This window comes from Carassius gibelio, chromosome B10 (genome assembly GCF_023724105.1).
Source record: "Carassius gibelio isolate Cgi1373 ecotype wild population from Czech Republic chromosome B10, carGib1.2-hapl.c, whole genome shotgun sequence".
Lineage (NCBI taxonomy): Eukaryota > Metazoa > Chordata > Actinopteri > Cypriniformes > Cyprinidae > Carassius > Carassius gibelio.
Window position 1 is genome coordinate 9486498 of NC_068405.1, and position 12733 is coordinate 9499230.

A 12733-nucleotide genomic window follows, 5' to 3' on the forward strand; every position below is an offset into this window, starting at 1 on the left:
GCGTCCGATTTCCGCTTCCTTTCGTCGGCTGCTGAAGTTCACGCAGCTGTTTCTTCTTCTTCGTTGGAGTTTTACAACAGTTGGACTTGGTGTCCATAGAGTCGCATTACTGCCATACGCACCTGTTTTATGCACTTTATTACCTTTAAACTTTATTTTAACTTCTCATCTCGAACTTTAAACAGGTGAGGTACATCTTTTTACAGCTTTGTTGATGGTAATACACCAGAAGTTGGACTGTCAAGCGCCATTAAATCGTACAAGATGAAGTTTTTGCAGCTGCGTGAATCTGAACGAGACATGCATGAAAATGTCTGTTTAACAGGAAACTTCTCAACTCATTTGTTTCTTCGCATCGATTAGACTCTGTCCTCTCTGGCTGCTGTATTATCAGTGTCATTTATTAAACATTTAAGTTTTTATTACATTTCACATGATCAGACTGTCGATTCATTCTTGCGTTCAATAATGTTTTTACTTCAGAGTTTCTCAGCCAGGTGTCTTCAAGTGAGCTTTTAAAGGGACCCTGGATTAATTAAAATATTTTAAATCAATAAATTATTATTGATATAATAAATTACCTTACTCTAATACATTATTCTAAAACTGAATAGGTTTTAAGGAAATGAACAGGAATCACAAAATGAATCGTGGTTAATTTAATGTAAATACTCTAAATTTCTGGTTATAAATAGTAAAAAAAAAAAAAAAACGAGTAGCGTTGTCGTGTATGTTATGTACAGCAGAATCGTGACCGAGTCAAAAACCCGTTTTTTTTATTATTAATATTCATAAACAAATACAGACAGTAACATGTTAATAACAACAAAATAACGAAAAGCAAAAGAAACATGAAAAGGCAGACGTAGTCACTTCACAAAGTTAAATAATCGCTGAATGTTGTTTTTAGGGAAAATATTTTGCCGTAATGAGACATATTTCACAGCTATGCATGCATCTTTATGGTTTTCTCAGCTGTAAGGTCTTATAGACCAGATAATGAAATATTGATCTGGTAGCAACATGCGTGATTTGTCTTGTAGAGCAAGAGATCTGACCTTTCTTTTTTTTTTTTTTTTTTCTTTTTTTTACTATTTTCCTGCCATTTGTTTTTCAGATGTTAATAGTGAGAAAGCCTGAATCCCCAGAATGGCTCTGAGACACCTGTCGGTGAAGGCGCTCCTCTTCTTTGGGCTCTGTCTGGTGGGACGCAGGGGGTTTGCCTCAGCTCCTGAACTCAGAGAGCCACCAAAGAAAATCGGTATGGCAAATTTAATTTGTTACGTAAGAATTGTTAGACTTCAATCCCTGTGAAGCCTGACATATGAAATAATATTAAGAAAATTTGATTTAATTTTTTTTGTATTTTATTCAAACTCTACACAAAATGTAAGAAAAAGGGTTACATGTTTGATTTGAGTATCGTATTTAATATTTCATGCTTTTATGACTTGTTTAGGATGATATCGTGTAAATACAGAGCTCCTACTGGAGGACAAATGTGGTGGGATCTGATAAATGTGTGTTTCTCCTTCAGCAATAATTGGCGGTGGTATCGGAGGCACGGCAGCAGCGTTTTTCTTGAGACAAGAGTTTGGACCGGCAGTGAAGATCGAAGTGTTTGAGGCTGGGACTGTGGGAGGGCGTCTGGCCACTGAAAACATTGGAGGATATGAGTATGAGACGGGAGGATCTATTATTCACCCCCTCAACCTGCACATGAAGCACTTTGTGGACAGACTCGGTCAGTATCCACTTCCCTCTCAAGCTTCCCTCATGATGTTCTTCTCTAAAATGCAGAACTGGATACTTTCAGGTCTGTCTCCTCGTGCCGATGTTTCTTCTAAGCTGGCGATATTTGACGGGAAGGAGCTGACATTTGAAGAGAGCGACTGGTTCATAGTGAACGTCATACGCATGCTGTGGAGATACGGATTCAACTTCATTCGAATGCATATGTGGGTGGAGGGCATACTGGACAAGTTTATGAGGTTTGTCTGTTGTGTTGCCATTATTGTTTTCTAGTAGTGAATAGACTGAACATAAGCAGGTAACATCAGAGTCTGTTTATTGTCCATGTCTGTCCTCCCTGTAGGATATATCAGTACCAGCAGTTTGGCTACTCGTTCTCCAGCGTGGAGAAGCTGCTTCATGCTATGGGTGGAGACGGCTTCCTCTCTCTGGTCAATCAGACGCTGGAGGAGACCATGCTGGCTGAGGGCTTCTCTCAGGTCTTTCTCAATGATGTCGTAACACCCGTCACAAGAGTCAACTACGGCCAAAGTGTCCGAATCAATGGATTTGTGGGTATGCTTGTATTATATATAATGAAAATTCTTCATTAATGACACTAGGGTCGGTGACATGAAATATTTTGGGGTCTGAATTGATTAATTTATTTAAAAACATACAATGACTTTTTCTATGATTAGGATGATTTTAAATTCTGATTGAAAGTTCATCCCAATAGGGAAAAAATTGCTTTGCATAATTTTTATTATTATTATTATTTCTCAGGCGAATAAGCAATGAAACTGTTATTAGTATATTTTAGAGCTGTCAGAAATTTATTTTTGTATCCAAAATAAAGGTTTTTGATTACATAATATATGTGTATATATTATATGTATATCAGATAATTTAAGCTTTTTATGACGAGGCAAGATAAGTTTAGGTTGTAAGATGTCATATGGTGCGACCCCTAGGAAACGTAATATTTATAAATGAATAATTTATATTCCCCAAAAATAATTTTTACCTTGAAAAATTTAAAAACATTTTTTTTTATAATTACCATATGTACATTCACAACTGTTTGAGGAAAATATGTAATTATATTTTACTTAAACCAATTTACGTTTTAGTTATTACCATTTTTTTCCCTACATCAAGTTTTTCAGAATTAAACCAGCATCAATGCAAAGATACATTTTTGCAACATGTTTTAAACTAGTTAAGATCTTTGCCCTCCTTTTCTCACTATTATTTGCCATTGCCTCAGATGCCACAGAGAACATTAGCTGCAATAATGTATCAGGCATTTTTATAGTTAGTTTTTAGATCACAAATTTGATGTGTCAAATATGATGTTTTGCATCACTACCAGTGTAAAATGGCCCTCTCACAAAATCCGTTGGGGAGGACTGATTTATTAAGATACAGAAGTGTGTGAATGTGGCACATTGTATTTGTAGGTGCTATTGCACTAGCAGGAGCCGACTCAGGATTGTGGGCAGTGGATGGAGGGAATAAGATGGTTTGTTCCGGGCTTCTGTACCACAGCAAAGCTGAACTTATTCCAGCTCGTGTGACAGCCATCTCCATGAAGACGAGACCATCCAAAACTGGTACAGTCAACTTTTTATATATTATGTACACTGCCAACTAGACATGTGCCAGTATTCGGTAATGCAATATATCACGGTAATTAATATGCTTGATATTGTCATCATGGGCACTTCTAAATACCATGAATAATTAGATAATACAAATTACTCAGAATTTGGGATGCATTTTAATAATACTATTCCTTTCCTATTATTTTCAAACTTTTTTTTTTTTCATTTTAATCTGGACTACAACATGCCCCTAGATATTGTTTGAAAGTGTTTTGATCCAATATTGTTCATTCACACTTTACATCAGGGCTTCATTAGGGCCAATAGAAATTCTCCTGAACATTCATTAATCTTAGGTATAGCAATATTTAATAACACGCTGTTAAAATCTAGAGTTGCAACTAGTATTTAATGAACTAACATGAACTAAGACTTATATTTTTAAACAAAGATTAATAACTTCTGTAGCAAATGTAGCTATTGCTCATTGTGAAAGTTAATGGTCAACTAATGGGGTCTTATTGTAAACTGATACCTATTGGTCTTTATAGTTCTTTTGCACTTAAATCTGTGTAAAACTTTTAACTTTATTTTTCTGTTTTGCTTTATTGTATTAAAATTTCCAGTCATTTAACCTGTCATACTTTATTATGACAACTTTTTGAAACTAAATATCAGTACCTTGATAATACTGTATATCGTGTTTAAAAGTATTAGCAATTAATCGCAACAGGAAAATTTGATAATGGCATATCACTACTGCCAACAAAAGCTCACAAGTTTGAGGTCAATAAGTTGATTTCTTGCCAAACCCAAATAGCCTTGTCATATTTTATCACACTTTTTTTTTTTTTTTTGCATTTTCAGGTTCCGCTGCAAATTTCTACGAAGTGAACTATGTTGGCGAGTCTGGTGCCGCCCATTCCACGTACGACATAGTTGTAGTTGCCACACCTCTCCACCAGGGCATGTCTGACATCAACTTCTCAGGCTTTTCTCCTCCCATCCCAACCCACTTCCCTGGTCGCTTCCACCAAACGGTGGCCACGCTGGTGCACGGTCTGCTCAATGTGTCCTATCTGGGCACCACAGTGAAGCCGGAAGACTTCTATGTTTCTGCCGTCCTCACATTAGACAACAAAGCCTGTGAGATCCACAGCCTGAGCTCTCTGAACCCAGTGAAGATTCCCAAGGGTTACTCCCGCAGCGCTGCCAGTCAACAAAAAGTATGGAAGATCTTCTCACCTCAGCCACTTTCTCAGAAGAATCTGCAGGAAATCTTCCTTTCCTGGGACTCGGTGTCGGAGAGGCGCTGGCTCGCGTACCCCTCCTACAGCCCACCGCACCGCAGGACGCCTCCCTTCATCCTCCACGATCGCCTCTACTACCTCAACGCCGTGGAGTGGGCGGCCAGCGCCATGGAGATGAGTGCCATTTCCGCCCGTAATCTGGCCCTGCTCGCCCACCACCGCTGGTACGAGCAGACGGACAAAATCGACCAAGAGGACCTGCACACCAGACTCCGAGGTGAACTCTGACGGAGCAGCGCTGCAGAAATGCTTCGGGTTCATAAGCAATCAAATCTAGTATGGAGAAGAGAGACAGACCTGTGCTGTATATTTTTCAAATGAACTTTTTAGGTTATTACATAAGTAATTACAAATTAACACATCCACAATAATCATTACTGAAATGAGAAATGGGTTTCACTAGTGCTGTTTTTATGAAAATAATTAATAACCATAAAAGGGTTTTGACTGACGATAAACTCTATTACTTTGTCCCCTACAAATCTTGGACTGGTATTTATAGTAGAATCACTTAAAATTAAATAATTGAAATAAAGCTAAACTTATAGAAATATAAAACACAAACATGACAAATGTTGATTTTGAAGTACTAAGATTTAAATAAATATAAATAAAAGCTAAATAAATATAAATAGAATAGGAAAATAAATATAAAAAAAAAATCTATAATAATATACTAAAACAAGCATTAACATTTAAATTTAAATTTCCAAAATGAATAAATATTATAATAGTGTAGAAGATAACACTTCATCAAATTATTATATATTGTATCAGATAAACATACCATATTTAATAAATATTTGTAATAGTTTTGTTTTAGATTTCGAAAGCTAAATTTGTAAATGTTCATTTCATACTTACGGGTAAAACAAGTTTCACAAACGACCGAGCCATGGAGAAAACAACTATTTGAGATCATTTTTGTACGCGGTCTGTCTATATTCATCTTTGTGCTGTGTGTGTGCTGTACATCACAGATTTTCATTACCATCTGAATTTTGTGCTAGGAATCTTCAGTGCCTGTTATTCTAAATGATGATTTTCATTACATTTTTTACCATGTCACTTAAAACAGATACTGGAATAAAATGACTTAAATTAAAAATAGCATAAATTAAAGACTGAACAACAAATACAACCATTCATGATAATTACAGTTAAGACATGGAGTTGTTCTAAACTAAAGTTTCATGAGATTTCCTTGCCTAGATGCACTGTAAAACATCACAGTAGTAGTGACTTAGACTGTGTTAAAGAGTGGATATACAGTCCACTTTACTGCTTGTGATAAGACGCTGTCCCTCTTCTCAATGAAATAGAACAAAGTAATGATATTGATTACTACTGTGTGTGTGTTTAACACTATCATGTGCCAGGTTTCCACAGGTTTGAGATGTACGTGTTTAACTGTGGTTAAATCAGTCTGCTTCACCTGCTCAGTCCTTGAATACAGCCTCAGTAGCCTATATCTTTCATGCATGTGCTAAGACACTTCTGAATTCTTATCATTTTATTCTTCCTGCAAAATGTGCATTTAGTATAATGTTAATTATTCTTGGTGGTTTTTCAACAATGCAAAAGTTTAAATGACGTTTAAGAATTTGAAAGAAAGGATGTGTGACTTCATTTTACTTCAGCTGACCGAAGTCAAGTATTGAATATATATTATGAATATGTATTTTGTCAAATTCTTCTGAAAAATGTAAATTAAAAGTAAAAAAATCTGTAAAAATCTCTTTCCCAGTGGCACTCACAGTCCTGGTGAACTTCAAGTATTAATACTACTGACACACGGGTTTGGACTTGATGTTTCCAACACTCTTAACTTTTCATGCACATGAGCCTTTCTGATCAATGACTTGCTTGTTAATGTTTCCTTCCTAGAAAGCAAAAGATTTCATTCTGTTCACATTTAAATTTCTTAAGGAACAGTGTTAAGAAATGAATGAAGAGTGCTTTTATAAGAACAAATGGATGCTGTTTAATAACTTTTTAGTTATTTTGTTTATTGAAGATCACAACCTGTTTACAATTTTCAATAAAATGTCTTTTAATATGTAATTTAAATGTCTTTGTGTATAAATCTTGCATACCCACCTGTTCATGTCACCCTTCAATAAGGGACCACTACACTTAAGTGTGTCTCCTCTTTGAGCTGTTACTTACCTGGCTGTCTTATTATTCATATTACCATCAAAAGTGTTACATGCGTTTTATTTTTTAATCTTTGCATGCTACAACATGTATATTTGCTGTACACATATATTATTCCAAAATAAGGGTCCCATAATTATGCCTTGAATACCCCTCTTAAACTGTTTATGGCCTGAGTCTACGTGTCTCAATTCTTGCTAGAAAGGTTTTTCTCAGCTCGATTTATTATTAATATAACACACAACTTTAGATTTCATCCAGACTAGATGAAATTAAAGTAACATTCAGGTTTAAAATAAGTTAAGCTCTGTCTACAGTATAAATAGTCTTAGTCATCATAAATAATCCGTCATCACTGGCTGACTATACATGATTTTCTACTTTAAATCATATAAGGGGATACCCCTGAATTGTAAATGGCACTTTTTTTTGGACGTTTGCTGTAGTGTACTTCTAAACACAGAAAATAACTCCACACCTGTGTTATAAAATATCTAATCTTTGATTGTGACAAAAGTGACTTCTGTGTGAGCCTGCTTCCATACATTGCTTAACTCTCTCAAAATACATGTTTTTGAAAAGAAAAAATTATAATAAAATGAATAATTTACAGCCATACAGCATTTACTAATATTCTGCAGTTCACCAGTTAATTCATTTGCAATTCATTTGGACTGCATGAATATTATCAGTATTGTTTTACAATAAAGTATAATATTTTCATTATTAAAAAAATGAATAGAATGATCTTTCATACAAGCACTGGGTCAGTGATTATCAGGAAAAACTAGATAATCCAGATTTATTTTAATAAAACAAACACACACACAATAAAATCTTTGTGTAGTTACACCATCATGCTTTCATTTTTATCATCATATCATTTTAGTTTTCTCGCATCAGTCCTCTACAACCAGAATCTTTGCGGTATCAGCAGTTTCTGTCCTTTATCCCAGAATGAGACTCAAATCTTTATTTACGCTCAGTTTCGGTTTCAGAAACAGTTTCCCCTTCCAGAATCAGCTCATTATTAGTCTCAGCAGTCACACTGTCTGCTGTGCTCTTTGTCTTCGATAAACTCCCATAAATCGCCATGGCCTGAAGACAGGAGAACAGTGAGGTAAACATGTCAACTAGGGACATGAGTGTAGTTATTAGGAAATATTATGTGCAATATATATGAATGAAGCCATACCTGAGTGACCATGCTGCTGATGTCTCCTGTGTTGGAGGGCAGTAAGATCGTGTTGGATTCCTTGGCCAAGTTGGAGAAAGCGGAGACGTACTGTTCGGCCACAGTTAAAGATGCTGCAGCGTTTCCATTCTGTACAGATACAGTTATGAAAGATCAAGAAGATGCCAAGATAATATAAAACAGCCAGAACTCACTACGTTCATCTTTGGTTTGATACTGTATCAGTTAGCTAATATACAGTGTGAGGATGTATAAGTGTGATATGGTTCTTATGAAGGTTATTCATGAGGTGAATCAGATCTACCTGTCGAGTGAGTGCCTCGGACAGCAGCCGGATAGCTTTGGCCTTTGCTTCAGCTTTAGCCAAAACAGCATTCGCTTCACCTGTTCGGGTGAAACAAGATCATTAATACGGGTGAGCATAGTGAATATTTCAACAATGAACATAAATAAGTAAATATTTATTTGAGAATAAATGCAGCATAACTAAATCTATATAGCTGCAAGCAGCGATGGCGGGCCCGAGCTGTCAGCGCAAACGCCACCCCGGTGGCATCAGCTATTAATATCCCCTCCTAATGGCCTTAGATTTCAACGGGTGTGCCAATTTTCTAAAGTTTCCCCTGGAAGGTTTTAAAAAATAATAAGTATAATAATAATCCTAAGGAAATCAATAGGGCTCTTTCCCCCTTCGGGTTTGAGTGCTAATAACACTTAGGGGAACAAAATGACCCTGCGCTTATTGGCTCGGGCCCTAATAATAATTATTTTGTTATCCTTAATAATAATAAAACATACAAAAATAATAACCATTACAATTTGTACAATGATTGAGACCATTATGTCTCATGGTACAGAACGGTTATTACATTTAAATTAACTGATTTATTTTTTTTTTTTTTTATGAAAATGTTTTTGTATTTTTAGTTAATGAGATTCTGCCAAAAAGGACATGCAGTTCAGAGGTGAGGCAGGTTATTACAGAAATCATTTTGAAAAACTACAAAATAAAACATCAACAACATTATTTTTGTATGTTAAGTAAAAGATGTTAAGTAAAAGACCCCACCAGCAGCTTTGTTAATCTGTTCGGTCTTCTGTCCCTCAGACGCCAGAATCTGAGCCTGTTTGCGCCCCTCGGCCACATTGATGGCCGCCTCTCTCGTCCCCTCTGACTCCAGAACAGTGGCTCTCTTCTTCCGCTCGGCCTCCACCTGACCGTGATTCACGTTTCATCAGTCACATAACTGAGAGGAGATCGCTGTAGTCTGTGAGATGAAGTTGAAGAGCAAATGGTCATACCTGCATTTGCATAGACTCTTTCACCCGTGGAGGAACGTGAATGTCTTTGATCTCGTATCGAAGACATCGAATCCCCCATTCGTCTGATGCCTGGTTTATTGAGTGGACCATATTGGCATTCAGGGACTCTCTTTCCTGTCAAACAAGAAAAATGACCCTTAAGCACACAAATGAATGGTGAATAAGATCTTGTGTCAGTCACTGAGAGATTGTCTGGCATTCACACCCTAAACACTTTGTCCAGGGTCAGTTTTCCCAGCTCTGATCTCATGGTGGTCTGTGCCAGCTGTGTGACGGCATATTCTGGGTCCTCCACTCCATAACTGGCCTTCAGAGGAGAACAGAAGCACACTGTGAGAGGACAAGCCTCAAGAAATACTGGCAGAAAGCAGAAAAAAAGTACTTACCTTAAACGGGTCGAGTATCCTGAGATATAAAACTCCATCAATCTGCAATGTCACATTGTCTGAAAGCAAAAAGACATATTGGTTTCATCTAAAACGATCCATGGAAGTAGAGGAGTGGAAAAAGACTTACCGAGGGTAACTGCTGACTGCTCTGGCACATCTATCACTATCTCTTTAAGGCTTTGAACATATTTAACTCTGTCCAGGATGGGAATTAAGAAGTTCAGACCCTGCAGGAAACAAAAAATGTGATATTTTAAATGGCTGAAAGTGATTTAAATACATTGAAGATATTTGTATGGCTAACTCACAGGTTCCAGGATTCGGTGGAAACGGCCCATTCTCTCCACCACCCAGGCTTCCTGCTGGGGTACGAACAGAACCACGGTGTTCATCGGGAGGCTGGAAGCCCATCGCTGCTGAGCTCGGCTCCCCCACAACACAGGCACGGTTCGCTGTGAATGCTGTACACAGAAGAGACAGGATGCGATGTAGTAATGAAGAGAAGCAAATAACATAGCTCCATACACACACATATATGAGAAGTATAATACAAATATTAATCGCTGTACCCATTGCAGGGGTGCAAAATTCAACGCAACAACAGCCGGGATTTCTAAATCGCCCAAAATGTCCCACTTATGAAGTCGTAATTAGGAGCATGTTGCATTTTATTAGCTGTTAAAGATAACAGTGGTTTGTGAAAATTGATGCTTTGCCTAAATAATTTGATCAGGATCGTTCATGTGAATGCTGCTGCAGTCTTAGGTCCCCCCAAATGCTCTCATTGGATGAGACACGTGATGACACTCATCCCAAGCCAGAATTGAACAACATCCCACCAAATCATTTTTCTTGAAAAGGAAACAAATTAGTTGTTAATTTAAGAGACCTGTCTTATGTGATCTTGCCTATCTGGAATTGCTCTTTAATAAACAAAAATGACTTCTTATCCAACTACTCTATTAATCAATGGAATAATCAGTAGAATACTCCATTACTAAAATAATCAATAGCTTTAGCCCTCACAACTATATACGTAAAAATGTTTTATATGATTTTGGTTTAAAAATGACCATGGTGACATTAGCGAACATTTAAATTCAGTTTAGAAGTAATGCAACCTAATGCATGAATTATTCACTATAAATTAGATCAGATTTGATTTCTAATTTGACCTTAACACCCTTAAAATATTAGTACAACTTGTAGTACTGGTTTCTTTCCAATTTTCTTTCCTGTCAATGAAGATAAATTCCACTGTCTCTACAAACAGTCACCATTTATGTAACGTTAAGGCTTTTAACAAAGGTTAAAGTTGAAGTTCAGGCACACATGACTGAAGCCTGATGAAACAAATAGCTGATGATACAATCACCACATGCACTCAAAGAAAATAACATTATTGTGATTCAAATTTATTTAATAAAAAATGATTATTTAAATGATCTTCAACTGAAGTGTCAAGCAGTGCTAAGTCCTCAGAGCAACATCGCACACGTGTGTTACCTTTAAAAGTCCTCTCCCTGCCCGACACACCACCGTCCTGAGCATGTTCAGCCTTTATGCAAACAGACGCTAGAAGATGACTGTATCAGATTAATGAATTCTTCTCGGGTTTGCACTACAAACGCAACCCTCTTACAGCAGGAAAAAATCACGTTACAACATCACGAGCGTGCGTCAGTGACAAACATCCGAGTCTGCAAGGGAAACAAATGCTCTTATTATTCGGTTCCGGTATTTTGCCAACGTCCGTATGTGAAATATTACAAACAAAAAAGATAACATTGTTACAAAATTTATAAGCACTACACTTTCATAAATTATGTAGTACTGCATCAAATAGCTTTACATAAGTCAATAGAAATGATAGTTTGTTGTGGTGAATGTGCAAAGTGGGCTCACATGGACAGCTCAAGTTCATTGTTGTTATTAACCAAAAAATATTATACAACTATTAGTTTTCTTAACTGAAATTAGGCTAAAATAAAAGAAAAATATATAATGATTTGACGAAACCTGTATACAAAATAACAAATGAAGTACTACTCAAACTAAATCCGAAAAAAAAAACTAAATTAAAATAGAAAAAAATACTAAATAGAAAATCTATTTTGAAATATGAATAAATAAAAATGATATACTATATAATAATATAATAGTATACAAATAATATTGAAATAACAAATTGTGTTCAGTCAGTGGTCTTCATTCACAATGGAGATTTGTCAAAATAATGCATTGTGATGTAAGTTAAAATAAAAACTTTTCTTTTAAAAATTAATGTATTTTAATTGGTTTGATGTGCATCAAAGTGTCATATGACAAAGTCTCAGAAATTAATAAATTTGCCCAACAGGAGGGTCAATAACAGAAATATTAATTTTATCAGTATTTTACTTTGTTTTTCATTTCTTGTCCATATGTCCACCTGATGAAATATTAAATAAACATACATAAACATACAACTATGTTTACAAAAATAAAACAGATAAAAAAAAGAAAAGAAAAATGTAAACACCTACAAAAATAAATAAATAAAAAGTGCCGGGGTAATAATATAAAATAAAAATGAGGGTACAACGAGCTCTATTTACAGCCTTACTTCAGTCAACAAAATCATAAAGTTGGGGAATTTGTAAGAAAAACTGCAATTATAAATGGGAAATCTGGTCAAAATATAATTAATTAATTAAATAAAATAAGTTTACTTTATTTTATTATGGGTTAAATGACAAAAACTAAACAGTATGAAGCCAGGGAAAAATGGAGAGAGGAAAGAAAATATAAGAAGAAGAAGGATAGAAAAAAGGAAAGTGCAATCACATTCTATCACTCAAGGATTTTGAAAACAGAACACAAGTGGACAGGTTTAATTGCCTTTCTATTTGTTGAATAGTACAAAAATAGTTTTACAATTCTTTATAAACCTTTCTTTAAAAGGGCATTTTTTTTTGTTAGAGAATTTACATTTATGAATGTGAAACTTAAAATAAGCAGATTAATAACAAAGGCTTCGTT

The 12733-nt window shown here is 35.7% G+C and overlaps 2 protein-coding genes across 2 annotated transcripts; one reads left to right on the forward strand and one right to left on the reverse strand.

The window, feature by feature from the left end:
* Nucleotides 1-5: 5 nt before the first annotated feature.
* On the forward strand, nt 6-6712 carry LOC127966378 (prenylcysteine oxidase 1). Its single transcript, XM_052567304.1, has 7 exons — nt 6-185; nt 1118-1261; nt 1538-1744; nt 1817-1991; nt 2096-2307; nt 3195-3347; nt 4206-6712. Exons 2-7 carry the CDS (start codon nt 1150-1152, stop codon nt 4874-4876), a joined length of 1530 nt encoding a protein of 509 aa, XP_052423264.1. The 5' UTR covers nt 6-185; nt 1118-1149; the 3' UTR covers nt 4877-6712.
* An 855-nt stretch (nt 6713-7567) lies between these two features.
* On the reverse strand, nt 7568-11408 carry stoml2 (stomatin (EPB72)-like 2). The gene is made up of 10 exons (XM_052567305.1): nt 11219-11408; nt 10021-10173; nt 9840-9939; nt 9710-9768; nt 9529-9630; nt 9303-9437; nt 9070-9214; nt 8305-8384; nt 8001-8129; nt 7568-7903 (listed from the first exon to the last, which is right to left on the reverse strand). The coding sequence occupies exons 1-10, from the start codon at nt 11261-11263 to the stop codon at nt 7778-7780; spliced, it is 1074 nt and encodes a 357-aa protein (XP_052423265.1). The 5' UTR covers nt 11264-11408; the 3' UTR covers nt 7568-7777.
* Nucleotides 11409-12733: the final 1325 nt, after the last annotated feature.